This window comes from Pseudopipra pipra, chromosome 8 (assembly GCF_036250125.1).
Source record: "Pseudopipra pipra isolate bDixPip1 chromosome 8, bDixPip1.hap1, whole genome shotgun sequence".
Taxonomy (NCBI): Eukaryota; Metazoa; Chordata; class Aves; order Passeriformes; family Pipridae; genus Pseudopipra; species Pseudopipra pipra.
The window spans coordinates 15,605,870-15,633,048 of NC_087556.1; the positions used below are offsets into that span (position 1 = coordinate 15,605,870).

General features: G+C 38.2%; 1 protein-coding gene across 5 annotated transcripts in view; it reads right to left on the reverse strand.

The window, feature by feature from the left end:
* Nucleotides 1-782: 782 nt before the first annotated feature.
* Nucleotides 783-27,179, reverse strand: part of VCL (vinculin) — a 58,413-nt gene continuing 32,016 nt past the window's right edge. For 2 of the 5 annotated variants that reach the window (XM_064663765.1, XM_064663768.1), the window contains exons 7-21: nucleotides 23,378-23,471; nucleotides 22,602-22,749; nucleotides 20,486-20,639; nucleotides 19,314-19,489; nucleotides 18,207-18,397; nucleotides 15,363-15,562; nucleotides 14,739-14,867; nucleotides 13,568-13,717; nucleotides 12,889-12,997; nucleotides 11,600-11,902; nucleotides 10,906-11,030; nucleotides 10,392-10,577; nucleotides 4,834-5,037; nucleotides 4,053-4,157; nucleotides 783-3,364 (exon numbers count right to left, since the gene is read on the reverse strand). In XM_064663765.1, the coding sequence (XP_064519835.1) occupies nucleotides 3,218-3,364; nucleotides 4,053-4,157; nucleotides 4,834-5,037; nucleotides 10,392-10,577; nucleotides 10,906-11,030; nucleotides 11,600-11,902; nucleotides 12,889-12,997; nucleotides 13,568-13,717; nucleotides 14,739-14,867; nucleotides 15,363-15,562; nucleotides 18,207-18,397; nucleotides 19,314-19,489; nucleotides 20,486-20,639; nucleotides 22,602-22,749; nucleotides 23,378-23,471 (2,421 nt within the window). In that variant the 3' untranslated portion in view covers nucleotides 783-3,217. Of the gene's footprint in view, nucleotides 3,365-4,052; nucleotides 4,158-4,833; nucleotides 5,038-6,386; nucleotides 7,430-10,391; nucleotides 10,578-10,905; nucleotides 11,031-11,599; nucleotides 11,903-12,888; nucleotides 12,998-13,567; nucleotides 13,718-14,738; nucleotides 14,868-15,362; nucleotides 15,563-18,206; nucleotides 18,398-19,313; nucleotides 19,490-20,485; nucleotides 20,640-22,601; nucleotides 22,750-23,377; nucleotides 23,472-27,179 lie in introns of those variants that run through there. The other 3 variants (XM_064663769.1, XM_064663766.1, XM_064663767.1) reach the window with 3 other exon arrangements.

Genomic DNA, 27,179 nt, shown 5'->3' on the forward strand with positions numbered 1-27,179 from the left:
AGCACCTGTATCAAGAGTACAGCTTGGGGAATCAGAGGATGTCATTAGTCAGGAATTATACTGCCAAGTTTTGATCTCCCCTTCTCTAGATGTCCAGCACTGGGAATGCTGACAAAGGTCTGTCGGGTTCTCATCTTCTCTCAGATATGGAGAGAACTGTGTGAACAGTATAAAACCCTGAATTTTACCAGTTATCACTAAATCCCAGGTGCCTCCTGGCACTATAGGGGTACATTTGGTCCTACGGCACCAATAAACATTGGTTCCACAAAGTCAGAACATTATGTGTGCTGGTAGAAATTTTTAGCAAGAGAAAGTGTTTGAGAAGTTCCTATGGTGAAGGACTGAAGGAAATAGGACAGTGGTTCCATGCTAATCACCCTTGCACTCAGTTTAAGAAGTAAAATTCAGATTAACAAGATGCTGAGCAGAACAGCAATTCTTCCCTTACTGACAGGATCAGGCAAACCCCGTTTCAAGGTTTCAGAACCTTGTTTGGGTCTAATAGAACAGATGACTGTCAGGCCCTGGAAAAACTCCTGTTTTTCTCCCACTGAACACAGCTTCCAGTAAAGTCTTTAATTACTAGTTTGACAGGCACAAAGCACAGAAAAAACTTCATTTAATCTTCTCCTGCTTGAGAAACTTTGCACTTTTTTTCTGTTCAGAACATGGAGAAACAAATGTTCTTTTGCTTTAGTATTTCTGCTGCTTTAGTTTTTTGCTGCTCTTGTTCCAGCATTATCCACTGCTCCATTATCATTAACACCCGCAAGCTGACATTTGTACAAAGGCATTTTTATTGTTTTAACAGAACCAAAGAAAGGTTGAAAACATTAGACTATACAATACATTTTTGTTTATAAACAAAGTTTTATAGTGGTAAAACATTTCCAAGTGACATTCATGGTCTTGTTCAAATTTTTGCTGCACTTTGGGTCTGCAGACCAATAGTTTTCAAAAATGCAGTAATTGCATAAGGTGGACAAGTATCTCAGCTTCTACAAAACAGTTCGAGAACTTAGAGCAAACATTCTAGAAGAATATCAAAGGCAACCATGATTCATAACTCTCCTGCAAACATTCATCAATAAACAAAAAGTGATCTTTGGCATAAACAATTATGTATTAAAGGCATTAGTAATATTGCATTAATATCAGTCAAGCAACTAAACAGTGATGCTAAAATAAAAAATCTCACAGAGAAGCCTGAATTGGGACAGGGGGATGTGAGAAGCATTGAGAAGCAATACAGGAAGACTATTTAGAAAATCCCTTTAAAATAATCCCTACTTACTCAGTGTTATTTACTATTAAATAGAAATTACTACATTAAAATTACGTTAAAGATCTGGTATAAACCAACCAAATGCATCCAGGTTAAGGCTCTGGCACCCCTTCCCTCCTCTTCCCATTGCAGGTAACTGCAGGAAGAGAACACTAAGGAAAGATCCTAAGTACCACATATTTCATAATACCCAGACACAAGGAGCAAATGACAGACGAACATGTGCCTTCTCTTGCTGAGGTCACTTTGAGGCAGATGTACTATCAACAGTTTAACTTCCCTTTTTAGATAACAGTGCAATGAAAGGGGGTGGAGGGGAGAAAATCCAAGTGTAGAATAACTGTTGCAGAGAGGTAAAGGACAGTTGACTGTGCTGTGTCTCTTCCTTTGAACTGTTAAGACTGAGCAGTTTTTGCACAAGGACACTTCTGTTCAAGGTGGTTTGATCATGCAACAATTTGCAGCAAATTAAAAGGGTATTATGATGTCAGTGCTGATTTGGGCAGAAGTCTGCAAGTATTCCTTGCAAGTATAAAAACTCAAACAAGTTTTCTTTTCTGTCAAATGCCAAAAGAGACTACGAGGCAATTAAATCAATGTGTATGCACATATATATATATATATATGAAGGCATGTTAAATTATGGAAGGATAAAAGCATCACAGGTCTATTTTAGTGAGGGGGAACTTGGGGGGTTTATTCTTGTCATTTTGTTTGGGATTTTTTTAAAAGATGCAGTAGCACTTTGTTCAATTCACTATTACTAGAACTTGAAAAAAGATTTTCAGCCTCCAAACTCCAAAAGCAGTAAAAATAATGAGGTATGTGTAGCATTAGGAACCACCATTTGCTGGGACCATCAGACTACCTAAATAGAGTTTTGTGGACCCTGCAGAGCTCAGGATTCAAAAAGCTTATGCATTGCTGAAAACAAGGGCAGTGAGGCTAAAGGTCTTGTTTAATCGAGTATCTTTATCTTTTAATTTCCACCTTGAGCAGCTGGAATAACATCAGATGGAGAGAAGGGGGAAATAAGAATAATTGCATGTGCTCATTTGGTTTTCAAAAAGAAAGAGCCAGCATGTGGCATTTTCTGGTCCTCAACGTGCAGTCAGCTTAAGAGAACCAGGATGTTTCAGCTCAATATATTGCTGAATTGAGCAAGGAAAGCGTCCCATGATTTAAGGTCTCCAGCCATAAGGCCTAAGGTGTCAACAGTGTGCCACTAACATCCTCTGCAAAACATTTCAGTACAGTACGAGAGTTCTGGAATGCCTACCTACAGAGTGACAGAGACAGCTCCAGTTTTTGTTAAAGTACTGTTGCCAAGCAAAAATCAAAAGCAAAAAAAAAAACCAATATCAGTTCAGACATGGAATTTTAATCCTCAGTTTACAACTGTTCTGCTGCCCCACCTCCCCTCTTTTAATTAAAAGCCTCACACCATCATTTCTGCATGGTTTTAGAACAGCCAGCTAAAATCCTGTTGGAAAGTTGAATGTTTCTATATCAATGATTTGTCCCTAAAAAACTGCCAAGTAACCAACAGTGTCCTAAACTCTCAAGGCAAGCTTCAAGTGAGGTCCATGTTTTATATCATCACATGGGAACTACTGGAATATATAGTGCATAACTGAAATGTGCTTCTGGGAGTACAGAATTCACTAAGAGAATCTTGAAAAGCAAACCAAAAAAAATTAAATGATAAGAACTGTCTACTGTTGACAGCAAATTTGAGGTGTTTGATATCAAATGTGTTCCAAAGACATTTGAAATGCATTATCTTATAACTCATACCCTTAGAATGGGGCATTAGCATAAGCTAATCTTAAGCTCATGTATACAGCACCTTTTGCTGTTCATATATCTCTTCTGTTTCCAAAAAAAGGCATTTTATGTTACAGAAAACAATACTTATGTGGCAAGTGTTTACTGATACCATGGGGTTTTTCTGACCCAGCGAAGAGTGAACCCAGCATCTGTTCTTATCTTAATGGATGCTGCTTCAGCTTCTCTCACAGTTTCCTTCACAGACTGCATGAGATTCTGGGCATTATGAACCAACATCTCAGTTGCCTGTCAAGAAAAAGAAGAATTTTCCAATATGTCAGTAAATACCACGATTAGGACAGTAGTATGGAAACCCTTTGTGCACAAAGACTCTTAGTACAAACATCTTAATTCAGGTAATTGCTGACCTAAACTATGAAACACTAAGTGAAGCAACTAGTCTACAGAAACCAACAAGTGTTATTCCCACTCAAAACAAGGCTTTCCCATTCTTTGCTGTATATTTGTGCAAAATCTGAATTAAAAAATGTTTAGCATCGCTAAGTAGAATAACCTTTAGCAGAAGCCAGAACTGCGGGATTTCACCTGAAAAGATGCATTTGGAAGGTAACTGAGCTGCAGGGAGTAGAGACGACGTTGGAAAATAAACGTTTTCCGCGGAATCCACCCGAGGGCGCCCCTGCCCCTCCCAGGTCCAGCCTGCCGCTCAGCTTTTCACTGGCAAATCAGCGAAATTACCAAGTTGTTCACAGCAACATCGGAACCCGAGTAGCTTTTTGCCTTGTTCCTCTATTAAACTGTAGCTTTTGAGCCAGAAACCAAACTGCTGTTCTAAAATTCTCTTCACTGAACAGCTAAGGTAAGCTTCCAAACACTGAGTTCCCAGAACACATCTGACAGAACATGTTGTTTATTTTTCTCCAGAACACTGATGAACAATTCCACGCTCCCCATCAGGTTTAACACCTCTTACCTGTTCCGACTCTTCATCGCTGATGTTAGTTCTGCCCAGCATGGTAGCTTTGACAGTGGAGAGAATTTTCAGCTGGGTACTGATGGTTGGGATTCGCTCGCAGACCTAAGGAATGGGCATAAAAACCACTTCACATTGTGAACTGAACCCATACATTATCTACTGGGGTTTTTTCAGATACACTTTTTTATTTTCTTTTACTATTAGAAAAGGAATAAGATAGAGGGGATCCTATAACCTTCCAAGACCTTCTGATGAACATTGGTAGGATACTTGAATCTTATTTTACTTGCTCTGGGAATTTTTGGGGTGGAGCCAACATTTTTCCTTTCTTCCAGATATTACTCAGATATGCTTGGTTAGGAATGGCATGATGCATATATATTTGGCTGAGACTGAAAAAACTAGGAGTGTTATATTTCTGCTACTATTCTTTGATACAAAGGAACGAGTAGATGAAATACAAAACAATGCAGACTTAGGACAGACCAGTATTCACACTTTTCAGTACTATTCAGAAATATACAAAATATTCAGTATTATTTCGTATTACCAGTATTTTTCAAATCCTCTTTGGCCACGTGCATTTTTCACTCACGTGCAATCAAATCCGAGCTTTACAGAACATATATTCCTAGGGGACCTAAAAGCAGACCCAGAACTTGACAGAACTTTATAAGCCAAAAAGATACAGGATTTACCGGCACAACTCCTGAGTCACCCACACTACGAGAGGAACAACAAGAGGACCGTGTGAGGCATTTACAGGCGACCTCGTTACCTGCAGGAGGTTTGTTCTGATGCGCTTGTCCGTGCACTGCTTCGCCACCTCCTTGGCCAATCGCGTCACCTCGTCCGAAGCCTTGGCAATATCCTTGGCGCACTGGATGAGGGCCCGCTTGTTCCCGCTGCCCCCTCGGACCAGGCGCGACATCTCGGCCATGAGCAGCGCCATCCGCTTCGCCGCCGCGATGATGTCGTTGCCCTGCACACAACAACAGGGCAGCGTCAGGGCACCGCGGGGCTGCCAGGAGCCACCGCCCAACGGCAGCCGGCGTCTGGGGGGCAACACTTGGAAGAAGTTAAGGACGAAGAACCATTTGTGAACACAGAAGAGGTTTCTTCAAGGAACAGGGAAGATCTGCACTAATTACACAGTTTCGGGCAGTTTCGTTCCTAACACTGAGGGGAAAAGTTCGCTTCAAAACTGAAAAGGAAGTTGTAAAGTGTTAGTTTGTCCATGGAATGAGAATTACTGCTCTGCTGACTAGATTTTAAGATAAAGCACGTTATTAGCATCCAAAATTTGAGATTTCCCCAGAAACCCACTTTTTAAAGTTAAAAAATGTGCTAAAGAGCCTGATAAACCACATAGCACTGTAAGTTAAATAGCTGTAGTCGTAACAGTTGAGCATAAAATTTTCAGTGGCATATGAAACTGAAGTTGTTAAAGCATAAGCTATGCTGCTGTAATGTTAAAGGATAAAGGGAAGAGAATCTGACATACAAAATTTTGTCACAGGTAATGTGGAAGTGAAATGCAACTATTACTTTTTTTAAAAGTTATTCCTTGAAAATAAGTCTTCCTTTTTGATAAAATCTCCCCCTTTAAAATAAAGCTTCCAGGAGAGAAGAACATGGTAGTTCAAAAGATAATCTAGTGATATTTCTTACATTAAGATCCCAATTTCTTGTACATCAAAAATTACAGTCACAGAAATACATGAGAAATATTTGAAATATGAATTGTGACCAAGGCAAAACCATTTCTTAAACACTGTTCCAGAGAGAAACCTAGTGCAAGGGAAAGCAGACCTAGCTGATCAATTGTTAGTAGTCTGTTAGTATATTTAGTATATTTATATTATTCCCCTTTGTATAAAGTTGTTAGTCAAACGTGAACTATCTGGTGCCTTGAAGCATTCCTGTTGCATGGATGAAATATTACCAGAGTGAGTTTATGTATTAGCACACTCTTTTCCTTGGTGTTATTCCATAATTAATGGCCAAAGTTCACAGCAAAGAGTACACAACGAGAACCCAACTTAGCACATGTGTTCTCAACCCTGTGCACACACTTCCATGACTCACTATGAGCAAATTTAAGAAGATACCCCAGATATTTTGCAGATATAGGTGACACAAAAAGCTGAACTATTCATGACCGTGACCTATTAGCTAAACAGTTTGCTGGTATAACCAGTTAGGATGCAAATGACATAACACAAAACTTTTCCATGTTTTCACGTAGAAGGATCAAGAAATTAGGACCAGTGTCATTTACGAAGCCCTCTAACCAGTTATCCAAGCATCAGAATCTGAAAAGGACAAGAACATTTTTAAAGCCCTTTTTATTAAAATAGTTCAGTATATCTATCTATGTAAATACACACATGTACATATACACACACCCCTAACTTTTGTTAGTTATGGGACACCAACCTTATTTTTTGCAGCATGCTATGAAAGGTGCCCAGTCTTGCAAACATTTGTGCTTAGACAGAAGAGACAGGCTACTTGTGAATGTCTGAACCTCATGTTAGATTTCCACTGGTTTCATATAGACACGATCTCAAATCAGGAGCTAACAGCATTCAGTGCAGCTTCTTCATTAGAGAATTCTCTCAAGACCAGCATTTGCAATACAGCCCAGTGCAAGCCAGCAGTCAGTCCTCTTCCATGAACACTGCCATACAAAGCCATTCCTTGTTGGAAAGTATTGTAATTGATGGCATCAATGGAGGCAAAGCACAGCAGACACCTTAAATGACTTCTTGAATGCTGTATACTCTGCTCTATCCGGAAGTCATTAAGAAACCATTAACCATGGCTTGCCAGGTAGCCCAAATGAATGGAAAAAAGAACAGGAAGGGAGGAGGAAAGACAACCCCTATTACAATTTGAAAACTGCCATAACAAAGAAGACCAGGCAGATGCAAAGGGAGAGGAAGCCTTCGAATATTAATAAGTGACCCAAATCAAGCTTCAATCCGGCACTGACAAACAGATCTAGCAAACTGGTGAAGCCACTCTCAGTCCTTAAATGAAGTGCAGACACACTTATTCATTCAGAACGGCGGCCCCGGCAGGGATCAAGAGTGATGCACATGTGTCACGTTCCAAATGGCTGGATGCACGCGGATCGGTCCCCGGGGACTCAGGAGTACCTTACTAGACCACTTGGTTGCTTCTCGATGCAGAGACTGAGCAGCAGCCAGAATGGGCTGGTTAACGGGCTGATTGGTTGGCATTAACAGCAGCTCAGGCTCGTAATCATCTTCAGTGTCATAGGGGAGAGTGAATTCAACATCTGCATCATCCTCCTCATCTACATCTACACCAGCCTCAGCCGCTTCATTAATCACAGTCACATCAGGCTTTGCAGGTGGCAGCAAGGGTGGAGAAACAGGGGACAGTTAGTACAAGAAGCAGAATTTGGTAGAAGAGCACAAACTGAGCAGTTTTAGTGACCAAAACATCCTCTCGGCCTCTCAGGATCTGACAAGGCAGCTCTAGGATCAGGTCAGGGGGAGAAGGGGAAGGAATATAAGATTAGCAGAAAGAAACAAACATTTCACCTGTGAATCAAAGTTACCAAAAATATTAAGAACTTACAATTCAAATATGCAGGAACATTTTTCATCTGAGCATACAGCTTCTACAGACAGAGGCTGACTCACAGAACAACATTTTTCTGGCAAGACAATGGTGAAATGAATGGATTTTCTCTTTCAATGAAAGCTGTTCTGACTGCACAGAAGCAGGCACAGCAGCTGATGACTGTGGGTTTTGTGCACACAGAAAGCTTTGTATGGAAGCCTGTTCATGTATGTGATAAGAGGAGACAGCACAAGGAGCACAGAAAAACCACTAACACTGCTTGTTGTAGAGTGAAAAAAAAAAAGATGGGATGGGAAACGCTGTAGAAGTGAGCACTGACATATCACAGAGAACATGTAAAAGAGCAAAACTGGGTTATGAAAAGAGGAGGTGACACTGGATGTTATGAATGCCATGAATATTACAGTTCTTAAAGACTGAAACAGAAATAGTAGAATAAGAGGATTATGAAACATATGATACTGTTTTGCCACAATATGTTGTATCCATTACCTTCAAAAAAAAAAGAAAGAGGATTCAAGCAAATATATTGTGTTAGGGTAGATCAAGGAAGGAGGTGAGTGGTATAACAATACAGGAATTAATAACATTTAAATACAAAAATAGCCTACAAGTTTACAAACTGTATTTCTTCAACTAAAGACAAGTGTGATAAAAGTCAAGGTACCCTTACCAAAACCTTAGCATTTTCAACTGTGTTTTGCTTAAGATACTGCCTTTTATTGAAAAAAACCCAATCTACACCAACAAAAACACACAGGAGTTTTGGAAGTGGTAACTCTTACATAAGGCCAAATCAACTCGCCTTCAAAGGCAGCTTATATTTAAGTCTTAATTAATGAAGTTTCCAAATATCCCACATTCTATGAGTTATCCAAACTAGGGGAAAAGGCAGGGAAAACTAAAGCAATAGACATTGTTTGGTTTGTGCTCCATGATAGAAATGGAGTACATGAAAGCCCAGAAAGACACTCAGTGAAGAGGAGTTTTTGTAAAGAAGGAGAAAAAAGAAATAGATTTTAATTCTTACAAGAGTGAAGAATGTTATCAACATTTTTTAAAGACTAAGTACTTGTTCACACCCCCGCACTTTACTACAGGTGAACTACCTTACCTTAGTAGACTAAAGTAATTCAGCAAAAGAGCAAAAGACAGTTGACACACAGTCTGTTGTGATTTAGTATGAAGAAGATCTAATATTTCTGTCTTTCCAGGTTTAACCCAAATTCTTCAGCACTGTCCATCAATCCCTCTTCTACCCAATAAAGTGACTTCAGAGACTACAGAAGTGTTTTTAAAACTTATTCCCCCAAAACACTGTCAGAATAACTGAACTTTTATTGCTAAAATGGTACTGCTAAAAAAAGAATTAGAAGGACAATCGCTGTTCTAACTTGCTGGTTTGTTGGTCTCAAATTAGAGATATAGCAATGAAAATAGTGTTTTATAATCTAAAATCACTGATCTTAGATCTCTTTCATAATCTGCAAGGAATTTTAAGTTCTGCTGCTTGGCTTTGATAAATATTTAAACAGTTGCACTACTTAATTTAGAATGCATATAATATATATATAGGTAATTTAGTATATGTACAGTAAAAGCATTTTATTACCTACTCTGTATTGTTAAGTTACCCATTCTGGGATTCCAACATCAAAACACTTTTAGGAAGCTGAAATTAAGGCTTTTAGCCTCAGAACTACCTTCTGAGATGAACAATACATTCCAGGACTGTCCCTTCAGTAATATAAAAATGTGTTTGCTATATCCAGAAGGAAGGGGGAAATAGAGCTTTTCATTTTGGGGAAGAGACACCCAAACAGATTTGCAGAACTTCTTTTGTATTTTATCTGTACTTCCAAAACAGATGTTCCTTAAGGCCAAAGCACTTAAGTTGATTCTGTAAACTATTCAAGTTTATCTCCTCACTCACCATCTAATTTGGTGGAGAAAAAAAAAGGGGAAATTTTAAAAGCTGAGTTCTGACTCCTTAATTTACACTTGCAGAAGCCTAAATCTCAAAAGTTCTTACTCAGCTTCTGCCAGAGGAAAAATGTAGCTCTTTGGGGAAGGGAGTGCCAGAGGGCAGAAAGAGAGAAAAGCAAAAAAAAAAATTATATTAGTATTTGCAAGATTGATGAATTCACACTACTTTGTCATAGCACTGAAATGGTAAGGAAATTAGGGATTTCAGCCTTGATAGCAAATATGACCTATTACAAACAAAGAATGAGACCAGGCCGCTTACATATGGTCACTTTTCCACTCATAATTGCAGATTAACTGCAAAGTAACTTGCAGCTTCTTCCAGAATTAAGACAAACAAGTACATGATTCCTGCAGCTGGCATCTGCAACATCCATACAGACTTTTCAAAGTCACTTATATATAGCAATCAGCTTGTCAGCCCACACAGGCATAAGTATTAGTGGCTCTCTAGGCAATACTAGCAGCAAGGATCACAAACAGCTTAGCATACAAGGCATATTTGTGTTCCCAGGGCTATGTTAATAAAGCATTCTAGCAATTCTAAGTATTAGAACAGTTGACCCTAGTTCACTAGGGTCACTTGAAAGGGTTTCTAATTCCTCCTGCTGCAGTATTTTTACTATTTGGTCTATGGAAGACCCTATCATAATACAACTGAATTTGGACAAAACACAGAGATACTAAAGTTAGAAGATAATCCTGTTAGTGCACAACACAACAACTTCTTACCTTGCTAGACCATTTCCGGGCTTCATCATGCAGCTGTCTGGCAGCCATCATCATGGGCTGGTTAATTGCTTCTCCTGCTTTCTGCTCTGGGAACTCTTCATCCTTTTCTTCAGGTGGTGGCGGTCTGGGCGGGGGAACCTCACCTTCTGGAAGTGGTGGTTTGGGAGGAGCAAGCTCATCAGTCAGCTAAGGAAGGCAAAAATCTTATTCAGTGCAAGGCAACACTAAAGTAAAACAGACTGAGTAAAGGATGGTGCCATGGCAAGACATGATTGTACGGACTCAAACCTTTTTCCAGTTTTTCAAGTGCATCCTGTTAAAGAAAATACCATGTGTTAATCTTTTCTTTTGAATGTTGGATTGGTATTTTTTAGACTTGAGGCTACTTGTACACATGGCTGGCCTGACAATACCTTTTATTTCTAAGGAATAAAAATATACTTTAGTAATTTCAGTGTGTAATCCACACATCAGTGACAACCATGTATTTTACTACAAACTATGCTGCACTTACATGAAGGTGCTCAAGGTCAGGAGGAGGAGGGGGAAAATCTGGTTCCTGAGGCTGGAAGGCTTCTCTGACTTTGGCCACAGCTCCCAGAATTCTGTATCCAGAATCCAAGAAACTCTTCTGCAAACCTGAACAAAAAACCCAGTACCAGTTTAATAGTGTTTGGTGATATTCAGAACACTACCCCCCAAAAATACTTCTATAATGTGCTTTGCCAAGTACACTTATATGTGTGTTTAAAAACTACCCAACTGTTTACAGTGGACTCGCTCATTTGAAGTGTTAGTGTCATATGCAACATGCATAAAATAAAGCAGGCTGAGTAACAGTCACTATCAATAGCCAAAGTAATTCCTGAACAACTTTTAGAATCAAAGAAATTATGTTAAATTTTCTTATAGAAAGTAGTACTACTTAAAACTAGTAACAAGTACTTCTAATTAAGATTATGAAATCACAAATCAAACTAAAATGATGAATTCTTTTTCTCTTGAATATGCCAAAGGCCTTTGCATTTGAAAAGAGCAGGATTCAGCAGTTAGTGGTGTGACCTTGATTTCATCATTCTGTGAGATTTAAGTGTATACAATATTTGCATAAAAGAGGATACACAGCTGTACAAGAAAAAATGAGCACTAGTTCACGTCATCTTCAGTCAGTAAAAAGTACATCTTAAATCAGCTGACTGAATCCTTACCAGGATCAGAAATGTTTCCTGCCACAGCTTTAGCATCCATTACCATGGGTGATATAGTTTTGCTTAGCTCATCAGAGGCTGCTTTAACAGCCTCCCGAAATTTAGGGTCTTCTGAATTTTCCACCTCCCTCTTTGCCACCAGCAGGATGCGGTTTGCTCGTCTTGCAATGCTGGTGGCACCAGCTACCAGCATCTGAGGCTGCATGTTGGCCATTGCAACTTTACATTTATCAAGATCTTTCTTAATAGCCTCTTCTGATGCATCCAGCAGAGATTTAGTGTCAATAGCTTCATCCACCAACCCTGAAATAAAAGTTAAACGTATCAGTATTCTAGTTTCATCTGTGGAAAGGGATATTTGGTATTCTATAGACAGTTCACAACCAGAAAAGTTAAGTATTTTAAAATTGGGGTCTGGGGAAGAGCAGGAGAGAGCATGGGAATTAGACTGAATGTACTACTGCAGTTATTCTTCTGGTTATGTGGTACCCCTGTCACAGCAGCCATGTGAAGCTTGCTAATCACATCCTGAGCTCTTACTCATCTACCATGGAGCATTGTTTCAGTCAAGAAATGCTTTATACAGCATATGCAGCAGAGATTGCTTCCTGCCACCAAATTTCTTTAAGCACATTCAGTACTTTTTGTACCTCTCTCATTCATTCAAAAGGAAATATCCCTCTGCTGTGCTTTTACATAGGGGTGATGAATAGTGACAAAGCAGTAAGATTTACAATACCCACAATTTAATCATTGGGATGGAGAAGGAGGTAGTATACAGTCAGGTGTTTAGTAGATCAGTGCAAAGGATCTGCACTTGGGAAGGACTGAAACATTTCAGTGTCTCAGCAAGATTCAACAGATCAGTAGCTTTGTTTTATTCACTGCATTCATCAAGTTGTAACAACATTTTAAACATGTTTTCTTACCCTCACTTATCTGTCCTATTTCAACATGCCAAGATTATACAGAAAAAACCTCAAGTTGCCACAGTGATATACTGCTAGAAGAGCAATTGCAATAAAAAGTAATGGTATTCTGGTTTTCCTACAAAAGAACTAAAGGGCTATTTGCTCCCCTCAGCTCAGTATTAACGCATCAGAAGCCAGCTACTTTGCATATGCTGTAACATATACATATTCCTCAAGTCAGAGACCATGTTCCCACTTCTCTTATTTTTGATCAGTCATTACTCTTATGCGTGTTTCATCAATCCAAACAGAATGGAGAAAAATCTACACAAGCTAGTTAGCCACAGGTAGGATCTTCAACAAAAATCCCTACTTTACCTGTCATTTTTTCTACATTATCAATCCACTGGTTTTTCATGGTCTCAAAATGTTCATAAGCAGCTTGATTTCCAGGATTTCTCAGGAGGATACGAGCAGCTGATACTACCTGGCAACGAAAAACGTTTTTAATTATCAGTATATATCAACATCACACATATTCTTGAAAATGCATTTGGTTTTTCAAGACTTGATGTGTAGCTCCTCATTTGAAATACTAGTTCATTAATTCTAGCGCAACGTCCAGCTGCTTGAAGATCTACAATACTTCTGGAATTTGTTGGCACAAATGCTTTTTTCTGGAACTTCAGTTACATACTAATATATCTTACAAACAACTCTTGAAAGCACTAAAGTACAATATTTATTACACTACCAAAATTTTAGGTGGAAGTGGGTGCTAGAGCATTTTTTTTCCACTTACATATTTCACTAAGCCTCAAAATCATTTTAAGTCTAAGTCATAGACACTTTTGTCAAGAAGTTGAAGAGTAAGACATGTAATTTCATCATTTTGTTCTACTTGGTATCATATATATAAACATTTTCCATTCCCCTTTTAAGAGTGTCAGCGCTATGTTCCTTGCTGGTATTAACATCAAGAGGAGAAGCATAAGGAAAATTCCCCAGAAGTCATCCCCAGCCCTTTTAACAGCCCTTCCAGCCCAAGGAAGCCAACCTGTGGGGTAAGTTCCCTTGCTGATTTCACTGTTGCCTGAATGCCCTCCACAGTAGTTTTATTTGCAGTTCCAACTGCAGCTGCTTTTTCTGCTGTAGCTCCCAGTTTAGCAGCATGGTTTTCAAAGTTTGCTGCTCTTTCATCAAACACCTAGTTGTGTCAGAAGAGAAAACACATTAAAAAAAAGCCCAAACCTTCCTAACAGAATGCACAATTTCTTCAAAGTGTCAGAGACATCTTCATAACATCCACATTTCATTCATTCTGAGAGGATGCAAGAGGACACAAAAGCTTTGAAGGTGTTTGATTTTTTTTTTTTATCTCTGCATTACTGGACTTGCTTCTTTACTAACTCAGTTGGGCAACTAAGGATACATACATATTTTATAGCTTTGAGGTATTAAGTTCATTCATTCCTGATGACAACTGCTGCAACAAATACTGTGTTAAAACTATTTTAGCTCCTAGAGATTAATCTTCAAACCCATAATCCAAAAGTAACTATATTTTAAAGATAAATAAGGGAGTTTACCCTAAAAATTGAAGTTTCACCTCCTTTCACAGTCCTTACAAGGAACAGAATACTTTGACAAAAAGCTATCCTGTCATAAAGCTGAATTCTCCAAGGCCTTGGGAATAATTTTAATCATGTTTAAAACAAACTAGACAAACAGAGCTGCCACACACAGAGTTCTAGATACTTCACGTGCAGCCAGTAGCTTTGAAGTACAGGAAACAATATCCAGGAAGAGAAGAAGCTGAATCTGTTGATAAATCCTGGCATGAATATTTGACTATTGTAATCAGCTTATGTAATGCTGAGATATAAAATCCACTAACTAATGTGTCAGCAGTTTTTGCAGAAGAATTTTCAGCCAGCTGAAGGCAATGTGATACCAACATTACAAGGAGAAATCTTTGCCATTTACTGAAGTCAGGGACAACAGAGTTTCCAGGGATATCCAATTCACAGTCTCCAAGAGTCCAGAGAGCTATTTGCATAGTAATCATTATGCTGTCAGAATTAGTAAACATGTAACAGAAACCTGAGACAAAAATACCAATTCTTTTTTCAGAACACTGGTTTATTTTTCAAAATACCAATTCAGGTAAAATTAAACACTAAGTGAAGCTTCCCATGGGAAGGAAAAGACCACCTGGGTATACTTGCCTCATCTCTGTTGGGAGCATCAGAGGGAGCAGTGGCTGCGACCGCTAACAGTTTAATAGGAGTTGTGGTGTCACTGAAGACATCAGAAACTTCCTGGGTCATTGCCTCTTGCATCCGTGTTTTAAGATCCTTAAAATACAGGAAAATTACTGGCAAATGATACAGGGGTATAAAGTTTGTAGGATTCAAATTCCATAAAACCTCCTCTTGTTAAAAAAAGCCCATTCCAAGAGCAGACATTAAGATAAAATAACCTTAAAATCATGATTAATCACCTTTTACATAATTTGAAATACACAAAGCTTACATACTACTCCTGGAAGTAGCATTAGAAGCTATGAATAGCATCATTTGAGATCTTGCCCCTCAAATTTGCAATGCTAGCACACTATTTTCTTTTAAAAGAGACTTCCATTTTCCTACTAAACTGTTCGTTTGGAATTAACCCCTAAGCATGATAACAAGGTCTTTGTAGAAAGTTTGGTTGAAACATCTGAGCTAACCCAACAGGTTTTTTGGAGCACTTCTCTTTTTATTGATGCCTCACACGCACAAGTGCCTGGTCAGAGGAGCGCAAGTGCTTCAGTGTATCGTGTGCTTGCCTGCATGAGAGCAGACTTGTACCTTCAGTGAGTCCTGCAGCTGAGCAGCAATTGCCCTGGCCTGAGGGGACTCCCCCTCCCCTCTGGCAGCGAGGTCAGCGAGCTGAGCAGCCAGCTGGTCCACACGGTCACACTTGGCAAGCAGGTCTTGCCGGTAAGGGCCCATCATGACGTTGGCTAAACGGCGACCTTCCGCAACCAGCCCCCGGATCGCTGCCTGCCCTGCAGGGGAACAGGTCATCTGGCATCAGCATGCCGTGGAACAAAAGACTGAGGGTACAAATCAGATGCACCATGAAGTATTGACACGTACATGTACACGTCAGAATTCTTGGGGTTTTAAAAACACCTTTCTAGGTGGTGGAAAAGATCTTCTGCAGTTTGTCATTGAGTAATTGCAGATCAAACCCACAGAGGAATTCAACTCTCTCCAGTTTCTTTTTGCTTAATTCAGCAACTCTGGCTAGAGATGCATCCTTTTTAACTATGGTGGTCTGACAGAAGTTATCCATGACAGCTGTCAGGTATTTCTACATAACTAATCTGTTAACTCCAACAGAAACCACTTGCAAATTCCAAGTACCGCAATTCACCCCCAAATCATGAGAAGATGAGTACCAGAAGCAAGAGGAAAAGCCAAGTAGAAACCATAAATAAAAAAAAGCAGAATGCCCCCTCCTAGAATTCCAGAAACCCTGGGTAAGAAGTGTCAAGTATCCGGGATTGGAGGGGATGGAGGGGGTAGGGAACACCTTACAAAGGCTCTACAGTGAACTGAAAGTTTTTCTGTAATGGAAAAAAAAATATCATTTTTAGCATAGGTGATTCCCTTCATTCACTTAAAGACACTTCCTGCTCTTTCATAGGAATGTAATTCTCTGCTCTTTCAATAACACAACAGCAGTATTCTTTTAAAAGAACTCATCATATATTAAGTCCCTCGAAGATCTACAGAAGAATAATTTTAAGCTAATGCAATCCAACTTTGTGATCAAGCTCAAAATTACTTAGGAAGTTGTCACGGTACCAAACTATCCAAGAATCACACAGCACTGCCACCATCATTTTAGAAAACTTATCAGTGTAGCTAAGTTTGGTGCTGTTGCAATGTCCCAGGATGTTTTCTAATTACTCTTTTGCTAGGTCAAGTGCAGCCAAGCAAGAATGCTTCACACACCAGTTTACTATTTCGGTACATCTTGCCTAGTTTGTATGTGCCAATTATTACTACTTCAGCCATCATTTAGCTCGGGTAATTCACAATAGGAGTGCAAGTCAATATTTGTAGCAGCCAAAACTAGTCAAGTAGCTGACATGTTTATAAAACAAAATACACATTATGCCTCTATTTTATTTCAGAGTTTAGCTTTTGTTGAAGCACTGCCCTGGGTTACCAGCAAACCCACGGGATTATTTGTAACATCGTCCCTACTACTGCAGAGAACACTGAAGGATTCTACCGTTATTATAGCACTGAAAATATTAGGCTAAATTCTACCAGAAGTGCTGTCCAGACTGAAAAGAGAGCATATCTGATTTATATTCTTAATATATCTTAATATATCCTGCCAAGTGCAAGTGAAAGACATTTAAATGAAAAGAAGTGTACAATGACCTCATCTTACAACTAGAATTTTCTTTATTGAACTACAAACATTGAAGTTATGGGACATGCCACATCTTGCATCTCTACACACATTTTTGTCACATGTATTACTCCAGCATTTGATTAAACTGACTGCTGAGAAACTTCAATTCTTCAGCAAGCCCCCAGTATGTATGCAAGCCTCATGATTTATTAGGTCATTAGAGACTTCAAAGAGGATTTAAGTTACCTTTGTTTCTTTTCAACTAAAAATAACAAAAATTAAGTTCAGGTTTTGTGGGTTTTTTTGAGCTGACCACCTGACAGGTTATGTTCAAGAGAAAGATCAAAATTAGGAAGGTTTTCAGCCACTGTCAAAGGAGACCTATCTACCACCTTCTCGTTCATCTCATTCTGTATGCAATCCGCTCATCAGCAAGTGCAAAACACGGAACCCCACTATTCTGTTTAAAATGTTTCCTTTAAATTTAGACTTCACGAGTGTCCAAGCTATCAACATCATTCAATCTTTAGTTCAAGGATCTGTCATTGGTTATTCACACAACAGAAGTTATCTGGACAGATAGGGAGAAGTGTGAGAAAGAGGTACTAAAGGTTTGCAGTTATACCACTTCTTATAATGTGTGCTTCCAGTCAGTCATGGGGATCAGCTGGACTGTTGTGGAAAAAACTACTCAATCCAGTTTTCAAGCTTCATGTATCTACTTGCAATAATATCAGGAGAAGATAAACAAGACATTTCTGAAATGGTTTACAATAAACTCTCAGTACAGCAACTCCTGAACCACACTGATAGCATACTTGGATTATCAGATCCCCTTTCTCTTTAATTAGTAGCATTCTCCTCAGATAACCCAGAAACCATATAAGAAGCGATATTTTTAGGTCAGGTTTATGAATGTTTTTCTCTTCTCTGAAGGACTTAATTACTCAATTTGCTGAAGTAGGTATAAATTCAAATTCAAGACACTATATTTGCATAATAAAAGCAAGGAGCAGTCTGTCTTTGTGCGCTGTACAGCAAAGTTCTCCTATTCTTTAGGAATGAATAGGAAAGTTGTTCTTTCCAGAACACAAAGAAAATCACAGGCCAGCTTGATTCTATAATTTCTCAGCCAGGAGTTGGCTATAAATCTCCAAGTCTCCACATCAGTGAAGAGTCAATGCATCCTCAGCATCTCAGGAGCAGTTGTTTCCACCACAAAAATTACTAACAATTAATTGTGAAACTGGGGGGGAAGAACACAGGGAAACACTTACCTACTCCCCGATCAGCAACTGTAGGATTGTCTATCCACCTCTGAGCTTGTTCAATCTTGCCCTCCAAATGGACAGCTGCTTTAACTGGCCTAGTATTTGCCACAGCCCTGTTTGTTTTGGACTGTAAATTCTGAAGTGATGTAGCTATTTGTTTAGCCAGTGCACGGGCCTCAGGAGAGTCACCTTTCCCACTAAACATTTAAAAAAAAAAATATATAGTCCTATAAAGATCATTTATAGATAGTCTCAAATTCAGCAGGAAGACACAATGAAAGTTACTTCAACTTTTTAAATAAGGTTAAATTTGACACTTGAGTTGAGACTGAGGAGCAATTGCCTGCTGCGGTACCTGGTATTACATATGTTCAACACAGCACCAAGGTGGGGAAAGGCATAGTACTGTCCTTGCTAAAACTGATGTATGACTTGATTTCCCACATCCATGGCTGTCTTATGAGCAGATTATGAGCCATACAGATGACAAGCAGAAAAGTAAGCAGCCCCAGGCCAAAGGCTATACATAAACTTGACAAGAGGTAGCACATTGAGACCTGCAGCACCTAAAGCTCAAGAAAAACTCAATTAAACTATCTAACTAATGAAGCAAAAAAAATATTTATCTCCATATTCCAACTGGCCTTAGATGAAGACCACAGTTCATACAATAACCATTTCTCCTCTTCCAGTCTTAAGCAACCTCTTTTATACAGTTTGCAGTTACAAACACTGATGGAAGTGGTAGATATTCCACTTTGACATTTAGCAAACCGCTTTGCAAAAAACAGTGATGACATCTGCCTGTATAAACAAACTTAAATTTCCCATTACCCCATTGTTTTGACAGTACAAATGAGCTCACTTTTGGCTTCAGTTTGCTTGTCAAATATTCCATAGGCAGTAGAAAGAAAATATTTCTAGGTAATTGTAATGGTAACATCTTCAGTTACTCTTTTTTTTCTTTTAAAGAAGCTAGTACAAGCTAGGCTTTTTCTTTTATTTTAATCATCATTAATCCAATTAATCAACAGTATTCTGATCTTGCCCAGCATTGTGAACGGAAAAGGACAGTAATTCAAATAACTGAATGGTGATAAAACTAATACATACTGTCGCCGCAGATCTGACAGCTTGGCTGTCAAAGCAGAGATTTCCCCCAAGGAACGAAGGATATCCTCTCTTTCTTTAGGCTCCTCACATAGTTCTGCAACTTTCCTGGCTTCAGCCATAATTCCCCGGATATGTTCTTCTCCTTCACTGCCCCCGTTAGGATCTGCAAGCCAATTCTTAATACAAAGAAGTCGTGTACAGGTGAAGGCAAACAATAATATTATTTCTATAGATGCTTTAAAAAAACCCACCAAATATTAATTCGGCTTTCAAAATTTTATTTAAGAGAAAATACTTCTCAAAAGCAATTTCTGTTTATTAGATACCATGAAGTCACTCTATGGTCTGATAGCTTTCCTGTTTTGAAAAAGATATCAAACAAGACAAGATCGACCCAAAGACTTTACATTCACTCTTTCCCCTCAACGATATTTTCAGAAGTAAAATTTAATTCATGCCTTTAGAGACTGATAATCTGGCTTTCAGAAAAAAAAGAAAACAGATCCTCCTGAGACCACTGGGGCACACTTTATAGAGCTCTTCCTAAAGTGTTCCATTAGCATTCCATTTGATAAATATGTAATATTAATGTATCTTTATATATTGATAATTATATACACATATACACATTTAGATAAGGTATATATAACATGTTCATTTAATCACCATCATAGTTATCACTCGGTAACAGACTGACCATTGAGGGATATAAAGTCACAAAAATAAAGGATCAATTAAAAGGAAATGCAGTTTCATTAATATTTTTTTCACTTTTGTCAGGAATATTAAGTTCTAAATCCTAGATTCCACTCTCTAAACAGAACCCAAAGAAAAGGCTCTAGTTTTATCCATAAGTCTGTGCAGTCTGAAACTCCTCTACTCTTTTCTTTAATAAGATTAGTTCATATGCAAATTTAATGTGTTCCATCCCTTTAATTTATTAATTTTTAGTAATGCCAAAAAAGTTACCAGAAAAGGTCATGAACTGCAGTAAAACTCACAGCACGCTGTTAATTACTGAATTTAAGATTGTTCATTGTTAAAACAAGTACCCCTTATATGTTATTCCAGTCGAGTTTTGTTTTGGAAGCAACTACAGTGGTTCAGAATAACATCTCTAACAGCAGTAACGTCATCACGTTCTGAAGTATTTATTAAACCACTGGTGGTACCTGAGCAGCATCAATCTTCTTAGCAATTGCCTGCTTCGAGTTTGTCATGGCCTCCAGCTTGCGGGCTGCATTCTCCACTTTTGCAGTGAGCAAGTCCAGACCTTGGGACACCTGCTGTGCTTTCTGCATAGCCATGGGTGTGCCACCCTGTCCTCTGCCCAAGACAAAAAGAGCACCACAGATTCAGCTCAGGACTGGAAAAAGCTCTTTTCTAGTGAAGAGGCAACAAAAACTGCTTATGAGCACTCACAGCTATTATTGCCAGATATACAGCATTTAATCAGATTTTTCCCCCCCAAAGAAAGCAAAAAATTACTGAGGAATAACATGACAACAAGAGGAGATAAAAACTAAGTTTATTTTCCCCATTTCAGAATCTGACATTTAGCATCCTCAGAAGAACAGTTTTTAAGTGTCACAAAGTAAGGCCATTTATGGATACAGTTGCATTCAAGTACACCAGACAAAGTCTCTTATCTTCTCATTTATAGACTTGCAAAGGGTCAGAATCTACAGGAGTTATGTCTCCCCACACCTAAGTGAGGACAGCAAGTCAGTAAGTGAAAATAAAATATCTTAGCTGCCTCAATCATGTTGACAAAGTAGATTAAAGGTTACAGGCTATTGGTAAGAGAACTTAAAATGCTGAGAAGGATACTAGCAAGACAAATTTACAGGGCTGTAGAAAACAATTTACAGCACTAGCACTGTTTGTTCAAATGCTTAGGAGTTAGAAGCTGGATAGAAAGATTACTTAGATCCATATGCCTGAGTATGTTTGCTGCACTCCTCCAAAATCAGCTGACTACTGGAAAGCTTTGTTAACATGTGAACTTAATCAAACTCCTAACTTTTAAAAGACTACAGTAAGTGGAAGGATGACAAGCTATTGAGATGCTGAGGTGTATTTACACAGGCAGGCCAGAGTTTCAAAATACATTTCTTTATACCTTATTTTTCACTGGCTGAGTTGAAGCTATTTACATATTAAACCAGTATATAAACTAAATCATTTTTTAGTAAATCTAAGTCCTGTCTCTTCCTTTACCTCCAAAAATTGTACATCATACAAAGCTGACAGCAGCCACTGCTTTGGAAAAAGAAGAGTTTTGCCTATTTTCTAACACTGTGCAAAAACTGATGCAAAGCAGATCTTAAATTCTCTCAGGGCAATCAACTGAGAATCCAAGAGAAGATAAACTAAAACCAGCTTCTTATCCACTACCACTACTACAGCTAATATACATCACTTCAATGACAATCTAGCTTGTATTTCTGAGTTTTGGCCTTTTTAGCCTTTATACAGCAAACTAACAACTCTTCCTGGAAGCTATTTCAAGCTTGTGTACGTATCATTGCAATACTTCAGAGCTGAGCAGTCTATGGATTTGAAGTGATAGCAGGGAATTCTTGTTCTTGAGGTGACTCAAAACACAGCTCTCCAAATACTTTGCATTTGCTCACTTCCTGTACTTCACTGGGGCCTTAAACCTTTTTTTTAATTATTTTTTAAATTTTATTTTAAATAAAACACTCCTGACTTCTGTTGTTTTTTCAAACAGTTTGAAAGATTCATTAACATTAAGGAGAAATATTATACCAATTTACTATCACCTGTATCCTTAACAGATCACAATGAATAGCTTTCTGAGGTTTCTGGGTGTGGTATTTTTGCAGGGTGGGGAGCAGTGTTACAACAAAATAAAGAAATCAATTTTGAAGCACTCTAGCTTAACAATTTACTACATTGATAAGCAGCTGAAAAATTCCTTATACTCAAAGGAAACACCTAAAGACTAGAATATTCAAGTATATTACAGTAATTGGGGTATATCCTCTTTGGAGGACAGACTTCACAGTAGAGTTTAAAACTTCATTTCTGCCTAATTTGGAGGAAGGTTATGGGTTTGACATTAAGCAAACTCTGAATTATCTACCTGAGCAATTCTGATCATCATGTTATATAATGAACATTTCCCTTACTAAAACACACTATTCAGAAAGGACCGAAGTAAAAAAAAAGGCAAAATACAGATTAGGAAGTGACACAACTGCAAGCTCAGAAAAAACATTGTAATAGCACTGGAAAACTGTCCATTCAAAGTAACAGATTCACCTGGCTCGGAGGTCAGCCAGCTGGTCAGTCATCTGTCCCAGAGTTTTGCATGTTCCCAGAATCTCTCTGCGTTCTTTGCCTGCACACAGTTCTCCTGCTTTTCCAGCTTCATCAAGGATCTGCCTTATTGCTTGCTCCCCAGCATCCCCTAAGACACAGAGTCAGTCAGTACAACAAACAAGCCATTCCTTGAAGTGTACGAGTAAACTACTGAAGTCATCATGTCCCAACACATTGAACTGCCTTGGGTTCAGCTGGGAAAACACATTCATTGAAAAGCCATGAGAGAGACACCAAAACCCAACAATTCACATCCAACTTTTACAACTTTATTATTTTGGCTTTGATTTCAGAGGAAGTCATTCTGCTAAGGTCTTTCAAAGTCCAAATGGAAAGGCCTCTATCTAGCTTTTTTTACTTTAAAGATACATACAAAGGCAAACCACTTACATAAGTAAAGATAATTGCAATTGGAGTATTTATGGCAGATTTTCATGTTAAAAATTTTACATCAAGACTGAAAGAAAAACATGTAAAGAGATTCTGTTAGACAAATCTAAAGTTAGACAAATTTGAAAATAAAAAGGAGGGATTTTAAACATTACCAAAGACTGCAATTAAGTACTGTTCAATAAAGGAATAAATATAGGCTCCTTCAGAATGATCCACTATGTACAGGTTAACAGTGCTTAAAGACAATTTTGCCTTAAACAACAGAAATATTAAGATCTTCAAAAATGAAAATACTTTATGCTGTTATTTTTTTTTAATATTACCTGGAGGTGCATTTGGATCTCTCAGCCAACCTTTTGCCTGATTCATCTTTGAATCTATCAAGGCTAACGCTCTTTTCATGGCTTCAGTGTCCTTTACAAAAAAAGAAACCACCAAAATGAAGCTCAAAAAAACCCCAAACGCACAAATAACCAACACAACCAAAGCAGACAAAGGTTCTCTAAAGCAGAGTCTACTTACAGAAACACATTCGTATTAGCAGCTCAAAAACCACTTTCAAACTAGCAGGTCATAATCACTTCTTTCCCATTAGGACAGACATTTTCATTTCACTCAAAATGCAGAAAATAAGCACGCAATTTTAGTGACTTTTCTATTCCTTCATTTATTAGTGTTTTAATTTCTAAAACTGGAGCTCTAATAAGCACACATCTTGGAGTTAGTTCCCTTTTTTCCTTACTGTACATCAGGGCACATAGAAAAGTTATGTAATTAGAGTAAACCTTTCAGAACTGAAAATTGGGCAGTGAATTTTACTACTTACTTCAGTGTAAGAGGCTGCACATTTGCATTTTTCACCTGCTCTGTTGCTTTAAGTCAAACAATTGCTGTTTGCAAAAAAATAGACTACCAGCTAATTCCTGAAATTCTCAGATATGGAGTTTAATGCCTTCAGAGACAAACACATGTATTTACACGTGGTTGTTTTAAACTCTGAACTTTCTGAGAGAAGCATCAAAGCTGCTGCTTCTTTCACTATTCTGCCACTATTATCCAACACCTGACTCCAGGAGATAAAACCACCCAGTTCTGATTTCTCCACATACTCTGTTTATTATTCGTGTGCTACCTCTCCACTAGAGGCCACAAGTTTTCTATCTTACACAAATGGAAGGACAGTGAAAACAGAAACAAGTACCTTAAGTAAAAAGTTGGAAAAAAGCCAAAATAGCTTTTTACCACATATGTCATTGAAATAATTTGAAATGCATCTAACATCCTATGATTAGTATACAGATGATAAAAAGAAGCCTGGCTCTTGCCTTATTATCTGAATTTGACTGCCCGTGTCCCATTCATATGAAGAAGAGCCAACAAGCATCAATGATCAGTATCTGGTATAGCATGTGGTATCCTGACAACACTGAAAAAATGCCACATTTTTGTGGAATTGTTCATTCTGTATGCTTAGTCTCAAAGACACAATACTGTAAACATTTTGGCATTTTTATTCAGGCATGTTGGTCTGTCAGCTGTTCATAAGGTGCTATAATATAAGTAAGCAACCAACTTTCTAAAGTGTCCTGTGACACTGCTGAGTATTTTTAAAGGCTCTTAAATCACAGCCTGAGAGAGAGCACCAAAAGCAGAACTATTTTCAGATGGATGATTGGTTCTCAAATCTAGAAACTGGATCTCAAATCTTAGTTGGGACCTCTTTGAAAAAACTTCCAAAAGGGAGGATACGCAGCTAAGGAGTGGGAGGCAGGCACACTCTTTTAAAAGCTGTCTTCTCTATAGTTTGAGAATTGTGCATTTACTGTATGATAAGAGACAAGTAAATATTCATTAAAGTTTTCAAATGTATATAGAAACCTTACTACCTATTAAAGTAGGTGTTATAGTTTTCTGTGTTTTATATATGGGCTGAAGCCACTTGACTTTAAAATGAATGGTCTACTGCAGGCCCATCTACCCAGAAACAATCTGAAACAAAGAACCCACTGAATTTTTAAAAAGGCAACAGATGTTGCTTATTGTGTTGATGAGATGATAGGTGTGGGCTGAGAAAAGGAGAGTGTTGGGAAAACTGTCTTTGCCCCTCCCTTTTCACTCACACAGGCTTTTGTGTTGTCTCAGCTGCCTGCAGAGTTGCAGTTTCAGCAAAATTATACAGATGCCTCTGACTCTAAAGTCTTCTTTCTGAGGAAAAAATCATGATTATTTTAGATTTTACCCTCATGATTTGAGATAATTGCTAGAACTACCCAAGCAGTAACAGGATGCATCTGCCACGTCATATGAAGGCTATATAACTGGATTGCTTTTCAGTGTAAGTCTTGCTATCCTGTGTGCCTCTGTACTCAAATTTGTAAAACACTGTCCCCTTCCCCTATTTAAAAAAATCTGGTGAAATCCTAGTGTAGCTGTTGAAGTGTTCCAAGATAATTGATCTTAAAGCACTAATTTCCTGTCTTCACAGCTCAAGGAATCTCTCTCAACTTCAGCTTCATGAGGAGTTTTTGTTGCAATAAGATGAGTAATACAAATAGAAAATTAGAATGCATTGTTAACTAGGTTTGTTGATACTGCACTGCTGTTTCTGCAAGAGCTGTGTCTGGTGTCAGATACTTGGCAAAGGAAAAGGTCTGGACTTGTCCACCAATTCAGGCTATTAAGCAAGAAGACAAAAGCAGAAATACTCAGTTTAAACAAACCACAGCAACTTGCTCAAGGTCTTACTGCTTAAAAGTATCTTGGATCGTCCTGATTTCTCTACCTGTTTAAATACCTTGTTCCTTCCTAAAAAAGCAAATCTTTTTTAAAATTTAACTCTTTTGGGATTTACCAGCAGAATATCAGTTGCAAACAAGGAAAAAACCATCCAATGGCTAGGCTGCAAAAAAGTTGTTTTATCAGCAAAAATTGATTCATTTTCTCATCTCCCTGCAGTTCCCCTGTTGGCAAAAGGAATTTCATTAACAAAAGCAGCACTATTACTTTTTCAGGGAGATAAAAAAACTTAACTTAAACAACTAGGGCAACATTGTCTGAAGGGTATAGAGCAAGCTGGCTTTTTTTCAAAGTAGTTGCAAAAGCAAATAAGCCCTTATTCAAGATACTTTTCTGCATCACTTCTGCCACTACCAAGAATGTTGCACTTGTTCATGGAGCAGGTGATATTGGCTCTGCTTTGAAAAAGAGCAAAATAAATCCAACTGAATGTAAAGCACAACCTCTGACTCAGTAAAGTGGTCTAGTCTAGGGATATCTGCATTTCATTACCAAAGAAGGCAATGTTGAAGGAAATAGGCAAAGCCAGCCTCCTGTCCTGGCAGGACAAATAGCTTAGTCACCATTCAGGGTTCAATCCTGCAAGATACCAGATACTTCTCAGCTTCTTACAACTTCTAATTCCTTCCATTTCTATGGAAATAGATGTTTGTATTGAGTATTACTTCAAAATTTATTTAAAAAAAAAACACTAAGAATACACAAGAGAAAACTCGATTCCTCTGTAAAATCAAAAATCCAATGAAAAAAGGTGCAAAGCTTTGAATGAAAGAAAGAAATACAGATTTATTTTTTCCCCCAAGATTTTGTTAGAGAATGGTATTTCAATTCTAAAGCAACCCACTATTTTAAAAAATGCAGTGTTGGTGCAAGTAGAGATTATTGGAATCCAGTAACAGTAATGTACATTCTGGAGTCTAGAAGACCAACAAAATAGTTTACAAAAACCCCTACAGCTCTGGCTCCGTACCTTGTTCATCATCCACTGTCTCTAGACAGACTGTGATACTTCAATGTATAAACAATTCAAGATAGAATAATAACCATAAAATAAACTCCAACATCAACAACAGCTTTATTACACAGCCAAAAATTCAAGGCTGTGCATCTGCAAACACCTTACTTTGCTCCAGAAAAACATGGGGAAAGTATCTTTCCCATGACCAGCAGCTGCAAAATGCATGCAACAGTAACCTCAACTACAATTAAATAGCTCCTTCATCTCCCTTCCAGAAAAATAATGAGTAAGTCAACTGTTAGATATATATGCAAATACAGGATAAGGTCTGTAACAGGTGGCCAGTAGCAAACTAGTTCCTGCTTCTTCAT